The 27,224-nt window shown below is 30.7% G+C and overlaps 4 protein-coding genes across 4 annotated transcripts in view; 2 read left to right on the plus strand and 2 right to left on the minus strand.

Annotated features, from left to right (window-relative positions):
- LOC107008742 overlaps positions 1-1,021 on the minus strand; it is a 3,572-nt gene extending 2,551 nt beyond the window's left edge. The window contains exon 1 of the mRNA XM_015207889.2: positions 785-1,021. Within this exon, the coding sequence (XP_015063375.1) occupies positions 785-914 (130 nt within the window). The 5' untranslated portion in view covers positions 915-1,021. The remainder of the gene's footprint in view (positions 1-784) is intronic.
- Positions 1,022-7,141: 6,120 nt separating this feature from the next.
- LOC107011671 lies at positions 7,142-10,092 on the plus strand. Its single transcript, XM_015211254.2, has 2 exons — positions 7,142-9,670; positions 9,754-10,092. The coding sequence occupies exons 1-2, from the start codon at positions 7,365-7,367 to the stop codon at positions 9,842-9,844; spliced, it is 2,397 nt and encodes a 798-aa protein (XP_015066740.1). The 5' UTR covers positions 7,142-7,364; the 3' UTR covers positions 9,845-10,092.
- A 6,650-nt stretch (positions 10,093-16,742) lies between these two features.
- On the plus strand, positions 16,743-19,213 carry LOC107009063 (zinc transporter 3-like). Its single transcript, XM_015208326.2, has 3 exons — positions 16,743-17,457; positions 18,468-18,617; positions 18,717-19,213. The coding sequence occupies exons 1-3, from the start codon at positions 16,861-16,863 to the stop codon at positions 19,026-19,028; spliced, it is 1,059 nt and encodes a 352-aa protein (XP_015063812.1). The 5' UTR covers positions 16,743-16,860; the 3' UTR covers positions 19,029-19,213.
- An 869-nt stretch (positions 19,214-20,082) lies between these two features.
- On the minus strand, positions 20,083-25,973 carry LOC107009310 (phosphatidylinositol N-acetylglucosaminyltransferase subunit C). The gene is made up of 2 exons (XM_015208620.2): positions 25,819-25,973; positions 20,083-21,195 (listed from the first exon to the last, which is right to left on the minus strand). Exon 2 carries the CDS (start codon positions 21,173-21,175, stop codon positions 20,255-20,257), a length of 921 nt encoding a protein of 306 aa, XP_015064106.1. The 5' UTR covers positions 21,176-21,195; positions 25,819-25,973; the 3' UTR covers positions 20,083-20,254.
- Positions 25,974-27,224: the final 1,251 nt, after the last annotated feature.

Below are 27,224 nucleotides of genomic sequence, written 5' to 3' on the forward strand. Positions count from 1 at the left end.
TATATATATATATATATATATATGTTTTAAACCAAAATTTGACCTCTATATACAATGTACTTTACTGGCGAAGGGGTGTCGCTTGACACCTCTCGGTCAAGGGTGGGTCCGCCCCTGCGCACAACTCACCATAACCATAATTAGCAAAGCTCAACAAATTCAAATCACTTATTTCCATTACATGAGTTTTAAGTACATCAAAGCTCATCATATCCATAATTAGCAAAAACTGGAGTAAAGCCACTTTGGCAAGTCTATTATTGTGTTTCTGAATTAGGGGAAACAGAGCTTCAACAAAGTCCGGACGAGTAGATCCACAGCAAATAAGAGTTGGTTAGACTTCTTTCATTTCTGAATTAGCTTGCGACAACTCCTAGCGGAATCTCCTTTTGATTTGGAAAGGTTGATTATAGCATAAATTCAAGTTTTCCCAAACCAGTCAAATTAGACTTAAAAGTAGCATTTCCATCGAGAATTGAATTGACTATTCTGCTAATTAACAATTCAAATTGTCTCGTTTCTTTAATAAGCTCCTAAATGTACTTTCTGATAATATTCAACGAAACATTGAAGCAATTTCTACCGATTTCAAAAAAGTTCCTTCCTATAAATACTTGGAATGAATAAAATAACATAATCAAATCGAAATTTGACCCATTTTGTATAAAAATCAAAACGTAGATACAAACAGAAATTAAAAACATCGAGAAAGTTCATCTAAGAGTAAAGCGCAAAAAGGATTTCCCGTGATATTAAGCAAAAGAAAAAAAAAGTGGAAAATAACCGTGATGAGCATAGAGATAGGCGTTTCTCCATGAATAGATATGATCTCCAGGCTTGAGTTCATCTTGTGGGATCTTATTTGACAGGATTCCGGCCATCTCCGGCATAGTCCACCGGCTTGATTCCGACATCACTTCCCTTTCCGATGACTCAATAAGTTTTGGGATGTGACGCTTTGCTTAGTCTTTACGAATTATAGATTTGGTTCTTTGTTTGTAGCAATTTGTTAACTTTCAAAAGTACTAAAACTATTTATGGTACTCCTCTTTCTAATCCAAGCCCTACAATTAGTTTGCTTTTTTTCAAAAAAAAAAAATATTCAAAAGAGTGTTCTTTTTTCTTTTTTAAAGTCATTTGATATTTAAGATTCCAATACAAAATTTTAATTTTAATTTTAGAAATTTATATTCAAAACTTTTAATTGAAATTGAAGATCTCAATTATTTTGCTATAAAAACAAATTTATCTTGTATAATATATATTTCTGATAATTCAATAATTTTTATGCGAATTTCATATTTATATTTTTAAAAAATCTAGGATAAAAAAAGAGAGTTAGAAACTCATTATTATTGATCTAGTAGTTGAAAAGGTATTTTAAATTTTTTATTATCATTTTAATGGTATATATGTCATGAAAACTATGAACTTCAAATCTCAAATCTATTAGTATATACTATATAATATCATAAAAAAAAGACATATTTCCAAACGTTTACGTAACTTTCCCGCTAATTGTCTATTACTCGAGCTTGACTTTCTATAGAATATAAAAATTTCAAACTTTTATTTTGCACATACATTTAAAATATATTGTCATACTAATATCAAATCTCTCAAAATTAAACCATTTGAAAATTTCAACGTACATTCAATTATTTTTTCAAAAAGTGTTGCGAACATCTTAAATCTCAAAAGTTGTTAAAGAATAAATCAAGTAAGTAATTATGTAAGGACTTTTTTCAATAACTTAAGTTTTAATTAGATATCACACAATTTAATTAATATCGTGTCAATAAATTGAACATGGGCGGAGCTAGATTACCGTAAGAGATTTATTCAAAACTTCTTCATCAAAAAATCATATATGTGTGCGCACGCGTGCGTGCGTTTGAATTTTCTTGATCTCTATTTTCTTCATGTGTTAATCCTTTGTTATCGAAAACCCTTAGTAAATTTTGTGATTTCATGATAACTAACAAAAATAATTAAAAAAAATAAGTTATAACTAAAAGAAACTCCAACATCTAATTTGAAATGTCATCAATTTAGTTGTCGCCTGATGTGATTGAGTGCTTGTAGAAGGATTTGTATTTCTAAAACTGTATTCTTGTATTTGTCTTTAGTAAATAGTAATTGTAACTCTATCTTTCAACCTTGGTTCAAGATTTTGAGGTTTGAAACTAAGATTAATTGGTAGTTTTTGAACTCTTCAATTTAGGATGGTTTAATTTATCATTCTATTAATTGATCAAAATAGCAAGAGCAAAATCAACTACTCTTGACCTCTCATACATGACATTCGCATCACCTCCCCTAGTTTAGTTGTTCTTCCTCTTTGGACCCCCAACAACAATAATTGATTGGTGGTTGTTAGATTGAACCGTGAACGAGAGTAGTTGACAGCTGATCGTTGACGTAGTTATAACAGTTGAGAGTTGATTTAATATTTGAAAGTTATTTAATTAATGACTGACAGTCAACAATTGATTGATGATCAACGTTAGACTGAGTTGTGAATTGAAAGTAGTTGATAGTTGATGTAGTTGCAACACTCTGATCAGATACAGATAACAGATGACAGATGACAATTGATTGATTGATGAACGTTAAATTTGGATGTGAATTGAGAATAGCTGACAGTTGATTTAGTTACAATACTTTGATCCGATACATAAATAGTTGATATTCAATACTCAAAAGTTACTAAATCAAATAAATGTTTAATCTATTAAATGGAATAAAATATGAAACCAATTAATAACTATGCAATATTTATCACCATCAATATTAAGTTCAATTTCTAATGAAATAATTTTTACAATGGAAGAACATTGATAAATACAATGAGTTTTAAGCAAAAATCATTCCTCAACTATGACCTAAACTTAAAGTACACCCTTGTGTTATATAAGTGAACAAAAATATCCTTGGACTATCCAAAAAGTTGCATGATTCATCCTTCTGTCTATTTAAAAAAAAAAAAAAACTCAAACCACCAACAAAAAATAAATGTGTCAAGTCGAATTAAAATATATATACACATGGTTAAGCTAGTCAAGGCAAGTGATTCTTTTTTTAGAAATTGAGGATTTAAATCATATTCAGACAAAATATATTCAAATTCCAAATATTCTTGTAAAAATATGGTCAAATACTACTCCAACTTCAAATTTTCGAATACAATAATTATTTATTTTATTTTCATAATTAAACGCCTACGTAATTTCACTAAATTTCCAATATTTTTGTACGTTGTATAAAATATGAATTGCATTGTATATAAAGTACATGACACATGCGTCCTAAATATTTTATCAGTATATATAAATAATTATTGATTCAAAATAGTCAATATTATATTTTTTTAATATAAATTTCAGACCTTCTTAAGACTTTTTAATCTTCAAAAATATTGATTATTATTCTTATCAATTGATGATAATCTCCGCAAGAAATAAGTTTCGTTTCACTCCCTTCTTGTTGAAGGATTATGTAGTTGATATTGGATTTCTATTCTATTGGTGATGCTTTCATCAACCGTAGTATAACCGTTTAGGATTTTGGTATGCGTTTATTTTTTTTTCATGTTATAAGTTTTGTTATTTTTTACAAAGAAAAGTCAAAGCATTACTATAATTGATTTTACCTTTTATGAAAAAAAATATAAATCTCTTTTATATTTGATAATTCCTTAGAGGAATTTTTTAAAACTTTATAAATTGAAGATTTTTCTATATAAGAACACAATAACATCCACAATATAATTATTTAAAGAGTTTTGTTTAGGGGAAGATTTTCCTCTCAAAATGCTTATGTTTTTCCATATTTGTTTAATTATATATAGATCGTTTGATCAAATTATATTAATAATATTATGTCTTAGTATATCTTTCGCATGACGCTCTAACCTAACAATACCTTATCCAATATTTTTAAAAAGTTATGGAAAATCACTATGTTTTTTATTTTTTTATTTTTAATAGGGGTAAGAGAAATAGAGGAATAGATTACAAAACGAAGAATTAAATCTTCACCAATAGATCAAAATTTGAATAGTCAATCAAATGATAAGATTTAATTGTAACTCTATCTTTCAACCTTGGTTCAACATTTCGAGGTTTAAAACTAAGATTAATTGGTAGGTTTTGAACTCTTCAATTTAGGACAATTTAATTTATCACTCTATTAATTGATCCAAATAGCATAGCAAAATCAAGTACTTTTGACCTCTCATACATGACATTTGCATCACCTCCTCTAGTTTAATTGTTCTTCCTCTTTAGACCTCCAACAATATTAATTGATTGACGATTGTTGGATTGAACCGTGGACGAGAGTAGTTGACAGTTGATTGCAGACGTAATTATAATAGTTGAGAGTTGATTCAATATTTGAAAGTTATTTTATTAATGATTGACAATCGACAATTGATTTATTGATAATCAACGTTAGACTGAGTTGTAAATTAAAAGTAATTGATAGTTGATGTAGTTACAAAACTCTGATCAGATACAGATAACAGTTGACAGTTGAGAGTTGACAATTGATTAATTGATGAACATAAATTGAAATGTGAATTGAGAATAGTTGACATCTAACATAGTTACAATACTTTGATTTGATACATAGATAGTTGATAGTTAACGATTCATTCAATACTCAAAAGTTACTAAATCAAATAAATATTTAGTCTCTTAAATGAAATAATGAGAATATGAAACCTATAAATAACTATGCAATATTTATCATGATCAATATTGAGTTCAACTTCTTATGAAATAATTATTACAATGGAAGAACATTGATAAATACAATACTTAATGATTTTGGCACGAAGATTGTTATTAAGCATGTAATTCGAGAAGTCGGAGAATGTACTTACACTAATATTAAATAAGTTGGATGGTTATTACCCAATTTCATAATATATGTAGGAAAATCTATAAGTTGCCCCATAATTTTATTCAAATAAATTATTTATAATATTTGAATTTTATGGGCGAAATAGGAAAAAATTAAGGTTAAATCTAAGTATATTTATTTTAAAAACTTAATTTAATATGTATAAATAATTGTTTTCTTCGTGATTCAAAATTGTCAATAGCGTATTTTTTGAATGTAAATTAATTCAGACCTCTTTAACAACATGCTTATGTTTTTTCGTATTTGTTTTCTCATATATAGATCGTTTGGTCAAACTATATTAACAATATTATATTTTAGTATAACTTTCTTATGACACCCTAATGACTTTCCAACCTAACAATACCTCATTTAATGTTTTTAAAAAGTTATGTAAAAATCATTATTTTTTTATTTTTTATTTTTTTATTTTTAATAGGGGGAAAAGAAATGAAGGAAGAAACTACAAAACGAAAAATTAAATCTTCATCAACCAGATAAAAATTTAAATAGTCAATCAAAAAATAGGATTTTCACTTTTTTTTTTTTATATAACTATAGGAATTTCTGAATCAGGAAGTATAATATCCAAAGTGAATCTCATGTAGATTTATGTGTGTCATCAATGTTACCATTTAATTGTCCAAATACTCATTATATATATTAAATTACTTATTTATTCATCAAATTAAAATAAAATTAATTTAATTTTTCTCAACTTTATTCTTAAAATTAATACTCTTAAAGAAATATTATAAAAAGAAAATGATGGATTCATTTGAATTTCATGAAAATTAGTAGTGTTATTATTAACTTGTAGATATATTAATTAATTAATAATTATTATTTTAAACAATATTTTAAAAATTTAATGAACATATTAACCCCTCCCACCCTTAAAAAAAGTGATTATTAAAAAGAAAGAAAAATAGAAGAATAAACAACAATGAAAAATTAAAAAATTAAAAGAAATAGAGTGAATAGAGTATTGAAGTGAAATACAAATAAATGTTTTTTGAGTAGTGTTTTTATTAGGAAGGAAAAAATTGTTGGGCAGAGTAATTTTGTTAAAATCATCTATAGTGATTTAAGACTTTTCTTTCGGTAGTTTTAATTTCATTTATGTGAAATTACGATCTTATCTTAAAAAAGTAAGTTCCTGCCATTTTGTGCCAAAAAAATCTCCTCCCAAATATATTTTCTGAAAGTAATATAGGTAGGATTATGAATATTATTAGTTTATAGAGATATTATTTTATCGATAAATTAATATTTATTTATGTAAAATGTATTTGAGATTCAATAAAAGTTAATTTCTATTAGATTAAAATTGTTGTATCTTACTAAATATAATATCATATTTATCGAAATCACATAAAAGAATAAATTTATTTTTTATAAGTATAAGAATACATCAAAATCATCATATCTTACTAAATTATGTATCATATTTATTTAATTTATTAAATTTAAAGTATAAAGTATGTGTATGATTCATTGTAATATATTTTTTTTTAAATAAAAAATTGTAAAATAAACTTAAGAATTTAATGATTCATTATAAAAATAACTTGATTATAATATAATGTCAATTGTTTCTTAATAATCAAATATTATTATTCATTATATCTTTACTAAAATCATTCATGTATGATGGTAAAAGACTAAACTATAGGAGTACTATATAACACTAAAATTTTCTTGAAATTAATCATATCCAAAAATGATTTTTCATTTAAAAAGTGTCACAAAATCAACTATGACGGATAAAGTACCTAAAATATTATGTGAATATAAAAAAGAGCATTCCATATGAACTCAAAAAGATTTACAGTCATGATAACACTCGAATTTTTGGATGCAATAAAAAGTTAGACATGAATTTTAAATTTAATAATTAAAAAAACACAATGAAATCATATTTTGCTATGTTATTTTATATATATTTATACTTTTAAAGAATTATTAATTTATAATATTACTATAACCAGATATTTATACAAATATCTTTTGAAAATATATTATTGTTTTACCCTATTGAAATAAGTGATTATGGAGAAAAATATTATCATAGAGATTATTAATTTAATAAAATTTTATTATATTAATATAGAAATTAATATATCAAAAATTAATATTTATATAACTCTTTCCCCAGTTCAAAAATTCTAAATAAAGTAAAATACAAAGCGGATAACCACTGGCAAAATTTAGTCTAAAAAAAATCTTCTAACCTATTTCTCCGAAATTTTAGCCTTATTATTTGTTAACTTCCAAGTTCCAAGTTGCAGCTTATACAAAGACTCTCTATAATTTGATGATGTCAATCTTCAATCAATTTCCATAGAAGACCCAAAAACCTATTCGGTCTCCTTCTTCGTCTTCGTCTTCTCCAACTAAACCATAAAAACCCCATCACTGTGTAATTTTTTCCCAATTCCGAAACAATCAACAACATGATGAAAGAGCTTTTCGGGAAAAGGCTTACTGCCTTTTACAATAGTTTGATTTTCAACAAGAAAGATTCATGGGGGAACTCTGATGCTGTTGTAATCCATTCACAGCAACAAGAAAATCCGAATTCTCTGTCATCCCAGTTCTATTTATGGCTTATGGGTGAAAAACATGATGATACGACAGTAATCTTTACTCCTTTTGGGATATTCTTTTTCTGTACCCAGAAAAATTATTCCAAGATTCGATCTTTGTGTTGTTGTGCTACTCTGATGAGTAAACAGCCTGTTTCTGTTCAATTGAAGGCCAAAAACGATGAGGGTTTTGCGTTCATCGACTCCACGATACGTGAAGCCAGGGTAATTCGTAACAGCAAGGGGTTTACTGGTGTTTTTGATGATGATTGTAATTGGCCGTTTGTTGTGGGTTATATAGAAGGTGAGTACCCTAAGTCTAAGTTTTTTTGGAATTGTATGAATGATTTAGAACCCAAAAAGTATAAAGTAATTACTGTGGATTCTGGTATTAATAAGATGATTAATGCTGGTGATAAACCAATATCTGGACAAGAATTAGAATTTTTGCAATCACTACTTACTACTTTCTGTCCTGAAGACGAGAAACAACTGTTTTTCCGGGGAAATCAACCTGGTTTGTTGGTGAAGGAAAAGAACAATCTTGAGTCTAAATTTGGACGTGTAGGCTTGAGTGAAAAGCGGAGGAGCAATTTGGGTTCTGAATTTGACAAAACTAGACTCTTCTGCGGTGATAAATCAGTGAGCGGGGTGGATAACCTCATTAATAATGATTTAGATTTTCTTGAGATGCTGGGGAGTATTGAACGGTTCTCTTTGCCTAGGGGAGAACAGGATAAGTTTAAGGTAGCAAACATGTCTCGTGATCACAAGGCAGGAAATAAAAATGGTGATCAGGTATTTAAGTCGGGGTCAAGTATTTTGGATGGTAGAAAGGACAAGTTAAAGGAAATAAGCAAACATGTTGATGATGTGTTCAAGTTTGGGTCAACTAAATTGGATGCTAAAGACTTCAAATCAAAGACCTTTGGAGAAGGAAAGAAAGACGTCGATCAGCTGTTTAAGTTTGGAGAGCAGTGTAAGATTGGAGAGAAGCGAGGCAGGAACAATCAGCCTCAATTGGTAATGGAGGAGAACAAAGGCACAAAAGATGTCAAGCAACTTACAGAAAGATTAACAGCCTTCTATTCCAGCTGGAGGAAATACAAAGAAGAGAAATGGGGAAAAGCCGATGTTTTGGTGATTACTACTCCATCAGTGGCACCAGTTGAAGATTGGTCTCGTAGCTTCTTAGTGTGGTTGCTGGATGGTGAGTTTCTGGATACCACAGCTGTTTTTACGGACACTGGAATTGAATTTCTTTGCACCAAGGAAAGTTTCTTCAGGCTTCGTACAATTGGAATTTGTTTGACAAAGATTGCAAAGCTAACTGTTTCTGTCCAACTGAAGAAACGAGGAGAACAATGTGTAGATTGGTTAAAAAAGACTTTGAGGCAGGTGAATACTGCGGCGAAGTCTAAACCTAACTGGTGCCCACTTGTTGTTGGCTGTATTTTCGGGGAGTCTGGTGAGATAGAGGTTCTTTCACGTTCCAGAATGTTTGAAGTTGCATATGTAAACAATGCTTTAACCGACCTGCTTGAACAGGGGAATTTTGTAAAAGCAGAAAGGTTTGCAGCTCAACAGTCAACTTTACCTAAGCAATTTCAGATGCTGTCTTTGGGAACATGTGGCAGTGCAAATACTGCAAATGCTGTATCATTTTCTGAGTTAGCCAAAATTAGGTCGATGGATGATAATTCTTATTTGTCAGAAGAATTACTCCGTGATGCAAAAACTCCTACTGACGGTAGAGTAGATAATGGAGGACCAGTTGAGCAAACCAAACCTGAAGAAAACAAGGAGGACAATTCATCAAGAAAACTTGCAGATAAGATGATGTTGCTTGAGATAAAGGAGGGTGATATGGAAACCTCTATCACAGAGGACAGTGCAGAAGAAAATCCATTGCATATGCTATTTAATGATGAAAATAGTCCCTTGCTGCAAGTGAAGGAGCGTGGAGAGCAATCTGGACCAACTGCAGAAGGAGGAATGGATTACAGTGTCCAGCCAACTGGTGTTACAGATGCTGCATCAGAAAGTTCTTTACCCGATGATAACAATGACATCTCGAGGAAGGACTCTGTTGGTTCTGATGATGATTGGACATTAGTTGAGATGGAGTGTCAAGGGAAAGAAACAGAAGTAGCCGAGAGAGTCAGCTGGGGAAGGTATCGATATCGCACATTGTAATTTTCTTTAATCCTTTTCTCTTGGTTTGTTATAACAACTCTTCGTTCATGTTTTTATATAGGTGGTTCATGGGTAAAACTGGAAAATCATTTGGTTTTAAAGACGAGGTGACCGATGAAGCACCATCAAAGAGGACCAAGGCTGATCCATGAATACATATCTGCAGTCCTTTCTCCGTTTGATTAGCTGCTAGCCAGCAGTAGGTGGTGCACAATAATGCTCTTTATTTTCTAGGTTAATAATTTCTTTTGCTTGTCTTAGAACTTGATAGCTTATCTTTAAATATGGTTCCGTCGTGTTAACTATACGTGCCTTCTTTAATCTCATGATGTTTATATTTTGCTCACCAACAACTTCTGATACATTGTTGTCCATCTAACTTCATGTGTTTAAAAGACAATAACTGCCTCTCTGCAGAAAAACCTTCCTTTTGATTTTTATGTTACATCTGTGTGGCATATAACAGAGTGAGCTCATCTAAAAGCAGCATTAAGCTGAGAAGTTGCTTTAGTGCAGATAAAAAATAAAGGTCTTCTTTGAGCAGAGGATCTATAGAGGGATAAGGGATTTAACAAGGTAGAGTCGTACGCTTATAATCCACCTTTTGGGATTATATTGGATATGTCGTTATACTAGAAATACAATAGTGCATTCTCAGAAGTCAAATCTTTTGTTTTTTTCATTGTCACAAATGTTAAGTAACTCGATTCATCAAGATTTAGACATTCAATAAAACATGGATCACCTTGGTATTGCATCTAGTGATACTCAAATCTTGATTTTTAGGTTGTTTACTCTTCTACCACTAAACACTATATCAGTTCGTGTTTGAAAAGTGTTTTTTGTTGGTAATTTGTGTGATCCAACGTTTTCAAAAAGTCATTTTAAGAGTTGAATTACATAAAATAAGATATTTTTTTTGGTAACCAATGTAAATAACCATTAACAAAAAATCAAATACACCTAAAGAGCACTCAATCCCCTAATCACCCCTCTAAGAGAGCTATTAAGTGAGTTAAGCCTCATATAGAACTCTAATTACACAAATCTCCGACAACCAACTATACGTATTCACCTTTCTATACCGTTTAACTACTTCAAATCTATCTACAAATTCCTTCTTAATTTGTGTTTAACTACCTCAAGTCTATCTACAAATTCCTTCTTAATTTGCGTCACAGACGTATCTGTATTTATCGTGATGGCTTTAAACAATTTCCAATTCCTTGCTCTCTAGACCTGGTGTATCATTGTATTCCTTCTTAATTTGTGTTTAACTATCTCAAGTCTATCTACAAATTCCTTCTTAATTTGTGTCACAGATGTATCTGTATTTCCTTTAAACAATTTTCAATTCCTTGCTCTCTAGACCTGGTGTATCATTGTTTCGCACAATGCAGCAGTAAATTCCTTGTGAAACTGTTTCCATTTCTTTCTTCTGAGTCCATTTAGAATATGTTTGACAGTTCCAGTAGGAGTAGTGTTCCAGACCAATGTTGCATTTCAGTTTGAACTCTCACTATCCATTCACAAGTAGTGAACAAAGTGAATATGGGTCTACTCTACTGATTTCTTACACAAACAGCATGTGTCATCTTCCACTGGAGTATTTAATCTCTTGAGTCTCTCTTTGGTTAGTAATCTATCTTGCACAGCCAGCCACAATATGAATCTATGCTTAGGTTGAGCAAATCTAGTCCAGATTAAGTCAGTCGCTCTAAGTCTAGCATGTTTCCCCATTAGTGTATTATAACTCTGTGTGAGTGAGTACTTTCCCTCGGAAGTGAGCAAGTAAGCACCAGATGAATACCAAATCTGCATCTCTGCTTTCAAGACATTAACCTTCTTCCAGTACCAACTTGAGTCCAATGGTGGAGTATATATCCATATGTTATCATCGTTTTCATATATACTCCATGTACCCACTTGATCCATAACACATCTTCCTTCACAGCAAGTTGTCATAGCAGTCTACCAACAGAGGCCATATTCCACAACTTATTACCTTTTGACGTTCAAGCCACCAAACTTCTTAGGAATGCAGACTTGTTCCCAGGAAACTAATGACATTTTTCTTGGTTCCTCCCCACAAATAATCTCTACATTTTTTATCCACATTCTTTAATATACTCTGAGGCAATATGAATACAAAACTCCAAAAGCTATGTACTGAGAAAAGGACAACATTAATTATTTGAAGTCTACATGCATAGGACAATTGCTTCGAATAAGCACACTACTGATCTAAGATGTTATTTTATCTATCAATTATTGACACTCCATCTTACTCCAACCCTTAGAAGACAAAGGTAAGCCTAGAAATCTTATAAAAAGGGTACCTAAGACAAACCCTGTCTTCTGCACTAGTTGATCTTTGATCTGGTTGTCTACTCCTGCCAGGAATAAATTGGATTTATCCATGCTAGCTTGCAAGTCTGTGACATCACTAAATTGTGTTAGTGCCTCCATTACTCTAGAAACAGAATTAATGTTGCCTTTACAAAAGATCATAAGATCAGCCGCAAATATCAATTGTGTGAATTTGAGCTTTTTTCACATAGGATGATATTGAAAATCGGATAATTCTCCCATATGAATTATTATATTACTGGTGTCTTGTCCTCGTGTCTTTATTAAAAAATTCAAAACACGTTTATTGAGGGAATTTTTTTCTCTGTGTTGCTACTGCTATACAATTTCACTATATTTTTTATTATCAGACTAAAGGTTCAAATATGTCATTGAACTTTCAGAAAATGCTCATTTATGTTATTGGTTAAAAGTTTGGCACATTTATGCCATTGCCGTTCAAGAAAAGGCTCATTCATGCCATTATTTTTTAACATCGATTTTGCAAAACCATTTGTGACATGTGGTCAATAATAATTCAGCCACATAATTCATTTTTTAATTAAAAAAAAATAAATCAATTTTTGTTCAGAATTTTAAATTTTTTATTTAAAAAATTGATGATGTGACCAATTATAATTTGGCCATGTCATCATTTTTAAATAATAAAAGATAATTCAATTTTTGTTCAAAATTATAATTTTTTTAAGTTAAAAAATTGGTGAGGTAGCCGAATTATCATTTGGTCACGTGTCAAAAATGATTTTGCAATACCACTGTTAAAAAATAATGACATGAATAAGTCTTTTCTTGAACGCTAATGGCATAGATGAGCCAAACTTTTAACGAATGACATAAATGAGCCTTTTCTGAAAGTTCGTTAACATATTTGAGCATTTTCCCTTGTTGTTATTGTTATTCTCAAACACCTTCATTCTCTCATTTTATGAATGGAAAAGTGTCAAAATTGCCCATGAACTATGCGAAGTAGATCACTTATACCCTCCATTATATTTTGGGATAAAAAATACGTCCGTCGTTATCCTAGGAGACCACAAATACTCTCAAGAGTTGATACCTCAATTTTTTAGTGACATGTCATGCCACATGAGACTAATCCCTCCACCTAAGCGTTGCCAACTAAGACTCATTACAAAAGAACTTGACCTTTAGTGACGACTTTTATGAATGATTTTTAGTGATGACTAACGCTCAAACAACCATTTGCTAGTAAAATCTAGTTTTTCAACAAAAAAAATATGATAATTGATTTTCGATTACAACCTAATTTTCTAAAATAAATAACTTGCAATATCAATATTAAAAACATCCGATATTATTACAAAAAATCATGAAAATTACTTCTCGATTCACATCTCCTACGATATAATGCATTATATATTGTACACTTTATACATTTACATATAACATAAAATAAAAATATACAATGTTTTTAAACTTCTACTTAATCGATATCATTTTCGTTTTTTAAAAAACAATAAAGAAAAAAACACAAAATTAGAATTTAATGTTAAAAACTTTTAGTGACGATTTTTTGTGCTTTTGTGGCGACTATTTTCGCCGCTAAAGGTCTAGTTCTTTTAAAGTGAATCCTAGTTGGCAATGTTTGTGTGGAAGGATTAGTCCCACGTGACTTGCCAAGTCAATAAAAATATGGAGTGTTAACTCTTGAGGGTATATGTAGTCTCTTAGAATAACAACAAAGATATTTTTTGTCCCAAAATGTAATAAATGATATAAGTGACCTTTTTCACATAGTTCAGAAACAAATTCGACCATTTTCCTTTTTATGAATAACTAGCCTGTCAAAAACAATTTTTTTTCTTCTACCATTTCTTTTTGGAATAACATTGTATAGCTAGACTAGAAACATTTTCTCAGTTTAAACAATCCTAATTGTAAAACGTTGATATGGTACTTATTCATTTTCATAATCTAATCTTCGGAATCACATTTTCAAAAATTATTCAAATACATTTTACCTATCCGTTAAAAAACACTTTACAAACTATATCAAAATAAATAACTTTTTATAAATTGATCCAAGAGGCTCTTAATCTCCTTAAAACTTTATACATCTACAATATCTAAAATCTCACAATTCCCAAAATTCTATAAATCATCCACACAATATGTGCTTTTTCCACCGATACTTTACACTATCAAAGTGCTTAAGCTATCTAAATTGGTACATTATTGATTATACGAAAAATGGTCTTATATACTCCTTAACTTTGTCATTTGGAGCAGATATGTCCCTCGTTATTAAAGTGGCTCATATATACCCTTACCATTATATAAACGGCTCACATATACCTCTACCGTTACAAAATGAGCTCACATATATCCTTTATGTAACGGAAGTGAAAAAATTTAAGAATATTAGCGAAACTTAAATAAACTTGACCATCAAAATAATAAATCTAAATCAATCGCAGAAACCAAAAAAAAGTTTTAAAAAAATAATATATGTTCGAGGAGGATTAAATATACCCATATGAGGTTATATTTTTTTAAAAATAATAATTAAAATAAATTAAACAAATTAATTTTTTCACTTTCATTAGAGGAAAATGATATACGTGAGCCATTTGTATAATAGTAGGGGACCAGGGGTATATATGAGTCACTTTCATAACGATGAATATATCAACTCTAAACGACAAAGTTAAGGGGTATATCAGATCCGTTTCCCTTGATTATATATCACTATGAATTGCTTACGCCATCCAATATTTATTTTTTGGTTTCAAAACTATGTGACGTTGGTAATTATGACAAACAACAAGTTGGAAGCAAAATAGTTTATAGTCTTTTTCTCAAACAAAAACTTTACTCTATAGACATGATCCATAATTATTTCATTGACTCTTTCCTATCGAATTAAGTTTTCATAACATGCATAGATGTTGATCTTAGCTAGTCCTAACACTATGACAAAAGGACATTATATTCCCATCAAATAATTCAAGTCTATGGCATCCAGACATGTTGGAAATAACTTGTGGAGCATAAAAATGAAGAAAACTTAACTCACAAAAAAAAAGGGGAAATAAAATGAGAATAGGTGTGTCAAGATTAGTACTCCATTCATATAATTAATGACCTAAAAATAGTGACATTTGAAAAACATATAAAAATTAGTGAAATTGAACATGACGCTAGCACTTAAAAACTATTTTTATATTATTAAAACAAATATTTTTGTTACACATTTTATACGGTATAAAACATTTAGTTTCACGTATATTTCATACCACCAATCAAAGATTGCATCACTTTAAATAGAATCATTTTTTTTCTTATATAATCAACTAAACATCATATTTTTATTACGAAGGAATAATAATATCAACTAAAGAACATGTTGAATTATTTAAAGTACTTTTCTCGAATGGAGTTTACTATGTTAACAATGTTAAGGAGCATATAAATTTTGACAATATATACAACATAGGAGTAATCGTTGTTAGCCGTTTTCATTAGAGGATAATCCTTATTTTGAACATTAGTTTAGAGGAATATAATTTAACTAAACATATATCATTTGAGCCAGCAATTTGTGAGTTCAGGGACTGGAATATATTAAAATAGTCGCTAAGTATAATTTAAAATGGAACATATCAATAAATCGAACAAATTCTGGTCAGAATTAGAAATTTAAACAAATTTTAAATTCTGAATTCATTTCTAGACACTTTAATTATGATGAAAGAAAACTTAATTAATTCACTTACTATTAAAATAAGTTAATACACTATTTGTAAACTATGCCCCTCAACTTTAACTTAGTCGGTAAATGGAAATTTGAGATTGACTTGGGGGAACCGTTAGTTGGGGGTACAATTGATAAGTATGGATAAGAATAACTTTATTTTAACGTAAGGATATAGTCAACTCACTATATCAAAAATAATTATTAGCGGCAATTAATTTTTAATTATTGCTAAATATGTATTTTTAGCGACAATTAGCACTCTTTGAATATGTCCCTAAAGCCTTTAACGACAATGGTTTTAATGACATTTAACTAATACCGGTAAAGATTTTAGCACTCTTTATTAATATCAATATTTATTATCGCTAAAAGTTATTTTTTAATAGTGGTTACTAAAATAAGGCATAATACATATATTGGACCCTAAACTTGGCTTCAAATTTTAACTTTAACCTCCAACTTTTATAATGCACAAACAGACACTTTAGCTATCCAACTTTTAAATAAATAAACACATGAGTCCTACATGGAACAATACACGTAAGACACCACATAGGACAAAAAATGACACGTAGGATGACATGTAGAACATGTGTGTCTATTTGTTCAATTTTAAACAATTTTAAGTGTCTATTTATGCACACCCAAAATTGAATGGCATAAATATAATTCGAAACCAAGTTAAAAAGTATATTTATATATTATGCCATAAAATAAAATCGAAGGATTTTTTTTAACGCTTTTCCTAAAATTCTATGTATATTAAGGACTATATAACAAAACAAACTTGTGTTACTTTTAAAATATCCAATACAAATAAGTTTGAATCTTTCACATGGGGGCAAATTACTATTTTTAGGTACTAAATGATGATCAATTCTTTCAAATTGTTAATAAACCTTTCGAATTAATAAATAGATCTACCTTTCAAATTATTCACCAAAAAGACAAATTCCAATTATCTATGTATCACACATCTTGAATATTGCAACTTGTCCAAACTCCATATATTATGAACTAAAAGCTTCACCACTTATTCTTTCTTTCTCCATAAAAACAAACAAAAACTAAACAATAATAATGAGTGCTCAATTATTTCTACTCCTCAAAATCACAACCCTAATCTACTTGTCAATCCTTGTACAACCAACCCTAATCTTAGCAAATTGTACATGTGAACCTCAAGACAACAAATATAATCATCAAACTAAACACAAAGCCTTATCCTACAAACTTATAGCCATATCTTCAATCCTTTGTTCAAGTGCACTTGGAGTCCTCCTCCCAATCCTCTTAAAAAACTTCAAATCATTGCAAAAAAATGACTATTCATCCCTTCAATTCATGATAAAGGCGTTCGCGGCGGGAGTGATCTTAGCCACAGGGTTTATACACATTCTACCAGATGCATTTGAGAGCTTGACTAGTCCTTGTCTTAGTGAAGATTTGTGGGGGAGTTTTCCATTAGCTGGATTTGTTGCAATGATGTCTGCTATATTTACTTTGATGATGGAGTCATTTGCAAGTGGCTATCACAGAAGAGCTGAATTGAGAAAAGCTCAGCCAGTCAATATTGGAGATGAACAAGGACAAGATGAGCATATTGATCATGGTCCACAAATTTTGCTAGAAAGATCTGATTCTTCAAGTCTTATGAGACATAGATTAATATCGCAGGTAAATATCTTTTGAGTGATCTGATAGCTATATTGTTTGGATTTGTTAATAATGTTATCGCACTCGTTATTCATAGAATTAAAGGTTTTTCCTATCACAAATTATATTAATGGTATTTTATACAATAAAAACGTGATTTTTCTACTTAATTTTCACTGAATCAACTCTATGAGAAAATGTATAGTAAAAAATAGATTCTTATTGAAATTGTACAATACTTCGTGATTTTTCTATATAAAAAGAAACATTTTTTTAAGAAGTGGATGACATCTGAGGAACTGTACTTTCTTACATTGATTTGTTATGTTGTTTAAACTCTTGTTAATAGATTGTTAAGTTTCTATTGAACCCTTAAAAATAGATTATTTGAAGGATCAAACGCACACTCGTTTACATTAATAATAATTTTATTTTAATACCAAAAAGGGAAAAAAGGGGGAAAAAAGTACAATATAATTTTATATTGTACTTTTTTTTTGTAACTACTCAATGAGATGAAAGAAAAAAATTAAAGTTTTTCCATAAAATTTTCTTGATCTTATTTTTCCTTAATTTTCTTCATCTAATTTTGCTTATTTTTTTTATTGGTTTCTTTTTTAAAACAAAAATAGTTTGAGAGATTTCGAAAGAACAAAAATCATAGAATATGATTTGGGCATATTCCTGTGTCGGTATGTTTGTCTTTTTACATTATAAAAATGCCTAATCTTCTTGTGTTGTCAATTATTCTGTATTATTTTTTTTTGTCATGTCATAGAGTTAATAATTCAACTTCATTTGTTCTGATTCAACAGATGTAAGGCTAATTACATAAACAACCTTACAAATTTATCCTAATTATAACTAGTTTTATGTTGCAAAAACCTTCAATTGAATTAGGAGAAAAATAGAAACTTATTATAATAAAAAACCATATTTTACCACAAATATTCTCTAACCAAAGAAAACAATGTAAGATATTTGACATACTATATAATATTCTGAAATTAATAATTCTTCAAATTTTGCAGGTTTTGGAATTGGGAATTTTGGTTCATTCTGTGATTATTGGGATTTCCCTTGGAACTACAGAAAATCCCAAAACAATTAAACCTCTAATAATAGCTTTGAGTTTTCATCAATTTTTTGAAGGCATGGGACTTGGTGGATGTATTTCCCAGGTAAAATTATTTTAATCCGTTCTAAATTAGCTGTCATATTTCACTTTTTGAGAGTTCTGACGAATGTACTGTATCTGATATATATATGTGCATGTGCAGGCAAAGTATAAGGTTAGAACAATAATAATTATGGTATTGTTCTTTACTGTTACTACTCCAAGTGGAATAGCTATTGGAATGATGATATCAAAAGGTTACAATGAGCAAAGCTCAACAGCACTTATTGTACAGGGAGTTCTTAATTCAGCATCAGCTGGGATTCTTATTTACATGGCACTTGTGGATCTACTTGCAACTGATTTTATGAACCCTAAATTATACACTAGTTTCAAACTCCAAATTGTTGCCAATGTGTCACTCATCTTGGGAGCTTGTTGTATGTCATTATTGGCAAAATGGGGTGGCACATAATTTCACTAGATAAATTATGTATATAGTTTTTATTGGGAGAAAAATATATCATTAAAGACTGCTCTTTGACACACCTCAAGTTTGAATTATGTTTTCCGTATATAATTGTTTTTCCCCCAACTTCTTCTAGTCTCACAAGAATTTGACCATATATTATGATATCAACTTATGCCATCCCTTTGTAATATGATTCCATGATTTTAGAGAATAAAATGTGTACAATATTGTGCCTTTTGCACTTTAGCATTTGTCAACTTGTGACTTGCAATAATACACTTAATTAAAAATCAAGTTGCTCTCCTGTTAAATATGTCAAAAAAGATTAATTAAAGTATAATATGGTCAGGTGGTCAATTCTTAAATAATTACACGAATATACCTATAAAATCATATACTGCAGTAGTTATAATTACACTAGTCAGTGAATCTCACAAATAAGACTATATTATCACGGAAGGCTATAGCCTATAGCTGGACCGATAGAATTCCTGAATATATAGAATCATGATACTAAATTTGAGTTCGCACCAATAAATACATGTACTAAAGAGGTTATGCTTCTCGCTGAGCATCATTCGAACCTGAAATTTCTGAATTAGAGGGGAAAAAAAAGTGCATAAAATTCTGGAAAGAGATTTTATATCATAAAGTTAATAAGGATGATATTTAGTGATCTTAAGCTACAATACAACTATTATCTATTCACGTAAAGACCAAAAGAGAATAAGGACAACTTATTTGGTCCTTCAATTAGTTTGTGTAATTGAAGCAACTTTATTTTATAGTCAACAAAATAGTAATAAAAAAGGTACCTAGTGATAGTGTTTACTATTATTGTGTCAAATCTTCTACAAGGAAAGAATAAATTCAAACGGACAGAGTCAGAATTCAAAGTTCATGAGTTCTGAATTAGTTACCGAACCTCATTTTAATTACTGAGTTCACAATTAAGTATATCTATACATGTGTAATGAATTTCCTAATATAGATACAGTCCCTCTTCTTCAGGGAGCAAATCAGTATTGCTTTAGCTGGGCATTAAGAATACAAAGAGTGGTAAAAATTGATTGTGTAACTCAAATATTGCTCTTCTTGAATCACATTTCATCCAACCACAAATCTATCAAACAAATAATTCACATAGCGTAACTACATGACTAGTCAAATCAATAATTTAAAAGAGACAAGAAGCTTTAACGAAAGGAGATGCTTAAGATATAACGTGCTCATTCTGTAATGTTAAAACAGAGCTTAGCCTCATCCCAAGGGCCATTAATCTCAAACTTGTACTCTTGAATCCTTATCAGCCAGTAAGGACAAACCAAATTAACAAAGACAAAGATGCCCAAAAGCACAATGAAAAGCAGCTTATGCAACTGGTAAGTGAAGACTAGTGTCAGAACCAATAACTGAAGAGAGAAACAAATATGTAACTTGAAAGAACGCTTCTTCACACAATATGTGACTAAAGGAGCAAAGAGGAAAACTTGCAAGGAGAATAGCACGATAGCAAAGACGTGAAGCCTTGATGGAAGGCGAGAAGAAATTAGAAGTGAAGCCACGATCGAAGCATTCAGAGAGATATTGCTTGTCAGGGTTGGATTATCTAAAGCTCCAGGAGCCTTTACAGTGGACCCGGAGTAATTGTGCAGGAAGAGATGGAGTATGAGAAGGGAAGCTGTTAGTGCCCATATAGAATTCGAGCTTATGGACCTAGTAAGTGTGTGGTAGATAGGAGACAACATATATAAGGCAGTTATGAAGAAGGTATTCTTTAGGAGATAATTGAGGAGGAGATTGAAGGGTATCATGTCTGCCGTTAAAAGCAGAATAAAGAATCCCGATCCAAGTAGGCTAACATTCAGTAGCAAAAGATATTTTTCTGTCAAGGTATTTGTGAGGGTGTAGGTCCAAACCAAAACCACAAGGGCGACAATGCAAAGATATTGTGAGATAGAAACTGCGTCAAGCACCACCTTCAATAAGTCTCTTTTGACAACATTAGCATTCATGATCATTTCCTCCAGGAAGGATTCATCTGTGTGATTGTCACCAAAGCCAGGTTGCATCCCACCATAAACAACTTTTCTCCATTTAGGATGGGTTGGAGAAGAGCTTCCACTGATGCTAGCTTCCATTTGTATCATACAATTTTACTCCATGGCATCTGTAAAAAAATTAAATGATAACACTTAGGGATCCTAAATCACTAATCTCTCTTAGAGTTCATAAGAAAAGTTTGAAATGGAAAAGGGGAAACACAACAAATAATGGAACCTTGCTTGGGGTCTGGAGCCATGTAATATTTTTAATCAGCACTTGGCAATTGTTTTACCTTAGGGATAAAGAACATAATAACTTAAGTAACTGGATGTTGTTGTCTATTTAGTAATTTTAAAGCTAGATGAAGACATTTGCAGACATTAAAAAGCATCTAAGAAATAAAAAAGATCCCTGGCTGCAGAAACTCATTATCTTTCACTGTTTATCTTTATTGAGTCTGATACCATCCAATTTCATTTTGCATCACTTAATCCCTCTTAATTGGTGAAATATAATCTTGATATCTTCCGTTTTTAAACTAATTAAGAACTTAAGTTACCCTCAAAAAGTATGATATAACCGCCTTATAATGTAACTTTCTTTTTCAAAATGGCAAGTATAAATTTATTGATGTAAAGAAGCACTAAAATGGTGTTGTGATGTTACATTGAAAAAGAGAAAGTATGTCCACTTCTAATTATATATGTATCCAAAAAGAGAAAGTATGTCCACTTTTAGTTATATACGTAACACACTGGCAAACTTCAAAGCATAATTCATATCTTTGCAGCTACTATTTCAGCAAGCACCTAAAACCAAAAGTAACAACTTAAACATCAAGGCCAGATATATCAAGAATGTCTCAGGCATTAATACTTGAAAAATCAACTAATTCAATACTCAAACTCGACTAATCCTCTGTTTTTCAGCAGCAAAAAAGTAACATTCTATCTACACTAATAATAATTTCAAGGGTGCAACGAAGAGTTGGTTGTTTGGCTAAGAATAACTGAAATCGCATATTTTCATACGTGCTATAAAGCTTCCATCTAACACTGTATTCTCAAGGCTAAGAATACTGTTGGTTTATCATAGAAGGAAACGATAAACAAATCAATTCAGGCAAGACACTATTAGCGACGAATGCAATAGGCAATCTGTGCCAATACAATAGAAGTGAGAAAACTGTATCTGATTATTTTCAAAAAGAAAAAGAGGCAATTTGAGACTACATATGAACAAAGTAAACGCAGAGAACGGAAAATGCATATCTAGAAGTAGAAATAAGGAAAATGGTGAAACGAGAAAAAGAAAATAGTGAGAGCTAGCCGGCAAGCTTATTTTTTATTTTTTTTTGAGATAGTCAAGCTTATTAAAATACAGTTCATCCAGAAGAGTCAAATGAAGGGTCGTATTCGGGAGAAGTTACATTCATGGATTTGGATTACTCAGTCTCCATAGATGATGCTTCGTTTTACACATTGAGATCAATATTTAAAGACGAAAGAAAGAGGATTAATCATAAAGAAGTAAAATCGAAACAAAGACAGCTCATTCTGAAACTCGCCAAAAAGGTCACCTATAGTGTTATTAAAGCGCGCTTAAGCCCTGAAGCGAGGCTCAAAACGTGTTGAGCGCTTCGCCTCGCTTTATGTGAGCTTCAGTGTCGTCATCAAGGTTCTAAGACAAACATTTCCTTGCCAATGAGCCTCTTATGAAGAAGTGAAACTAAATAATTAATAATTCACTTTATCATTAAAAAAATACAATTTCTTTGGTCATATATTTGTCATTCATGTTTATAATTATTAGTTTTTGAAAAAACATATACATTTGTATTCTTTTCTCCCGTTGCGCCTTTTTTCATTAAAGCCCACGCTTTATTTGCGCTTACAGCTCCCACGGACCTTAGAGCTTTTTTGCGCTTTTCGCCTTTGATAACACTGGTTGCCTATAGTAAGGCACTAATAACTTACCCACCAGCATCCATAAAAATGTCAAAGCAAGCATTGCATACCAAAATATTAAGAAACATACTACTTTAAACAAATACAACCCTATAATTTTACCAAAGATGGTAGAGGGTAGGTGTAACAGGGGCAAGATCCCCCCATGTACACTTTATTACTTCTTACTACTCAAATCAAGACTTATTCATCGCCATTTACATGATGCAAGACATCATCTTCCCAGCCAACACTGAATAAATTAATATTCTTTCTTACCGTTGTCACTGTTGTTATTACATGAACTTCTCATGAAACTTATGCAGAATGACTAATCTATATATTTCTTCCAATCAGAAAAGTTGCAATATGAACACCTAATCGTAATATTGAATTAAAACACCAATTTTTACAAAATATTTAATCCTTCAAGCACCAAGCTGTAAAAATAACTACATTACTCTAAAATATTCCAACTGTCCCGTCTGCTGGACACACATTATCAGTGTGTCATTAGCATAATTTATGAGAATTGAGACATCACTTTAGTTATTTTTCCTTCCTGCCCACCTAATAATCCCTAGTCCAGCTCAATTGTACAGCTTTTTTCAGCATTTTGTTCTGATCCTCCATTCACCAAAAAAAAAAAATGGGTCTCTTTGCCCATCCTCTATGAGGGGAGAAAACTCCTCTGCTGAAATAAGCTACAATTGATAGTTTGATAGCATAAATGCACCATTCTGTTCCAACTTACTTACTTTTGCCTGAATCCCACGAGCTTCAATATCCTTAAAGAAACTCCAATTCACACGATCATATTATTTTGATATTTAGATGTCTATATTTTGCCTCAGCTGCTAATGATGCTTAGTAGTAGTTCATTTAAGAACTTACTATTATGTACATTCTGGACTATTGACTTCCACTTAGAAGTTGTTCTCTTCGAATAAAATGTTTTTTTCTCTTAGAGAAGTGTTTTCTTCGATTTGCTTAGAAAAGTTTTCCTTCTGTTCAACTACACGTTCAGATTTATTCATGTGATCACACGTACGTAATAATGCAACTTTATCAGCACCACGCAATATTGCATATGGGCTCAAGAAATGTTGTTTGTTTACCAACTATAAGGATAACACAGCCTGTTATGTTCAAGTATCTACCTATAATTTTTCACATTTTAGGAGGCAATTACATCTTCTAGCACAAGAAGTACGTAATGATAGGACAGTCAACGCATGCCTAATATATCAATATTTGAAGATGAAAGAAGAGGAATAATCATAATGAAGTAAAATAAAAACAAAGACAGTTCATTCTGAAACTCGCAAAACAAAAGCATCAGATATTATATATCAAACTACAGTCAAAGTAATCAGTGATACTATCACTAACCCCAGGTAAGATGTTGGGTGGCAGCCGTACCACCCTCAACTCTGTATACACTAATTGAGCAATTTAAAATACACATTTTTTATTTTTTTTTGTTGAATAAGTTTAAAATACACATATACTAAGTTCATCTCGACTACGACATAGTAGTTGCAAGTGTAGTGATAATCACACCCATTGACTAAACAATCTTGCATCTAGCTCTATAGTAATCTCTTCAATAGCCTAGATGGTGAAGAGAATTTTCGATGTTGACAAGTATAGTCCCACAACTCAATTTGTCCGGTAAACTACTCGGGGCTCCCCATGGGCTTAGTTGCGGGGACTCTTCACTTTTGATGCCGCACCTGTCTCGGATTCTTCAAAAATACACTATTTTTTGGCGAATCCAACACGCACCCGTTGACATTTTTGAAGAGTCAGAGCAACATAGCCCATGGGGTAGTAAATGTGTTTGGGTATTACAGAATATATTTCGTGAGACCTCTTCACTCTCTGGAGGGCTCTAGTTTAGTAGTTCAGTCAGAGGTCACATAGATAGACAAAGTTAGTGAGTTAGTTCAGTCTTGAGTATTCATATGTTTTAGACAATTTATCATCATTGATGACTACTCCTTTTTTTCTTCCAAACAAATTGTCGAACACGTAGTGAGCATGGTAAATTTTAACAAATCAAATGCTTAACTGTATTTTATTTTCTAAAATAATTGTATATACATTAACTTTATATCAATTATATCAACCAACTCAAGGCCATCAATTCTATCATATAACTTGTGCTATCAAAAGGTGGAGGTAAACATGAGGAGTGGTAAGCGTAAGTGCAAGTAATCTCCTACCTTTCCATAGTTTTAGCAAAATCAGTAATACTGTAGTTAGAACCATGAACCAATATCATAACTACTCAAGTTAAAGCTTCTGTGGTCAGCTAAATCAGCAGAAAATCCTTCTTTTCTGAATTTGGCCAAGAAATCAAACTGACAGACATAGTATAAAAGTAACACTCTAGAAGCAGTCGAGAAAATTTTAGATCCACAGCGCAGAGCACGTGGCGTGCGGAAAAGGCGCATAGCAAAACAAACAATTCTAGCATGCTATAAGTATTACAAATTGGGAATAGTGAAATGAAGAAGCAAAGCGAGTAAACCAAAGCAAAATCAAAGTGCAAGAGATATTTCCGGATTCAACAAACCAGCCAAATTAACACTAAGTTTAAGCGGAAGGTAACAATTCATATTAGCAAATAGAACATTAAACAACACATAAATCAAGCAAATGGAGGCGAAAAGATATGCCTCCAGTAAGGGGTTTTTTGGTAGATCCAAGAGTGAAAACTTCCGATTGGAAGGAAAACCATCAATGAATGGGAACAAGGAACAAAACAAACAAAGGAGGCAGAGAGAGGAGTGTACCTTTTTGTTCGCAGAGCAAATTTCTGAGGGATTTCCGTCACTGAAATTGGGCAGAAGAATGAATCTACTTTTTTCCATGGAACACAGAGGAAAGAAAGTTTTTCAGAATAACAAAGAGGGAGATAAAAGATCGCAGAGAAAGAAGGAAGGAAGATAGAAGAGAAAATTACCGATCTACCCTTCTGAATGTCAGAAGAAACCTCTAAGAATGATGATGGTAAAAAAATTTAAGTGGTTCTGAGTAAATAAATATATTGGGTAAAACTTACTACATTTATATATATTTTTATCATAAAATCACATTGACTTGGTGTAAATATCTTATACGAATAATCATTTTTAACAGGGGTATGTATTAATCGATTTGATTGATTTTATGTACTATTAATTTGATTTATTGATTTTCGGTTTTTAACTATGATAATTTAATAACAAATCAATAAGATGTTTTTTATCAATCTTTGATCATTATCGTTCAATTTTTTATTTACCTAATAACAACAAAATATTATATGACTTCCCACTTCTTTAAATACTTTGATAAAGTGAAATAAAAAAAGATAATGAGAAATTGCATCAATAAGAGGAAATATAGTAAAAAGGCTATTATTATATATTACCGTTGAAATATAATATGAAATTTCTGATGTTAGTCAAATTGCAGTCTTTTATAAGCTTGCAAAAGCTACAACCTTATAAAATTCCAAATTAATACAAAAACTAAAATCAAATAGTCAAACAAGATTAAAACTAAAACTAAAATCAAATAGTTGCTAAGTCTTTAAGTAAACGGTAATTAAGACTAGTAAATCGATCTAGTGTGAAGTTGGTAGAGTATTAATACATTGATATAGTTATAGTGTCTAATTATATATTAAATTGTTAATATTCAATATTTAGAAAGAGTAAAGTAGTTATATATTACCATCTTATTGGGTTATAGGTTTACCCAATAACTTAATAGTAAAAATCGAATCAATAACTCAATAATTTTTTTTATAAACCCATTAAGAATCTAATAATCTAATAACATTTTTTCGGTTCGATAATTTATTTTTCACACCACCCATAATTATCAATCATGTATACATAAATTACATTTAATTAAATTTTGGGTCGTAAAAATAACTGTAGGATCAACTTTTAAATTTTATGTGGCATAAATTAGAGTTGAGTTTTCGGTTTTTGAATTTTCTATTATAAAAAAATTCATGCATCATTATTTTTCTGAAGAAATCATGATACATACACAATTTGATGGTAGAATTAGAGCGACAACAAGCACTAAACATGAAAAAAATATATAAATTGAACTTGATAATGCATTAATAAGAAATATCCTACAATCATGTAAAATCATTCCTACGTAGAACAATAACTTGAAAATGTTAAGATCTAACAAGTTG

The sequence above is a fragment of the Solanum pennellii genome, chromosome 2 (genome assembly GCF_001406875.1).
Source record: "Solanum pennellii chromosome 2, SPENNV200".
Taxonomy (NCBI): domain Eukaryota; kingdom Viridiplantae; phylum Streptophyta; class Magnoliopsida; order Solanales; family Solanaceae; genus Solanum; species Solanum pennellii.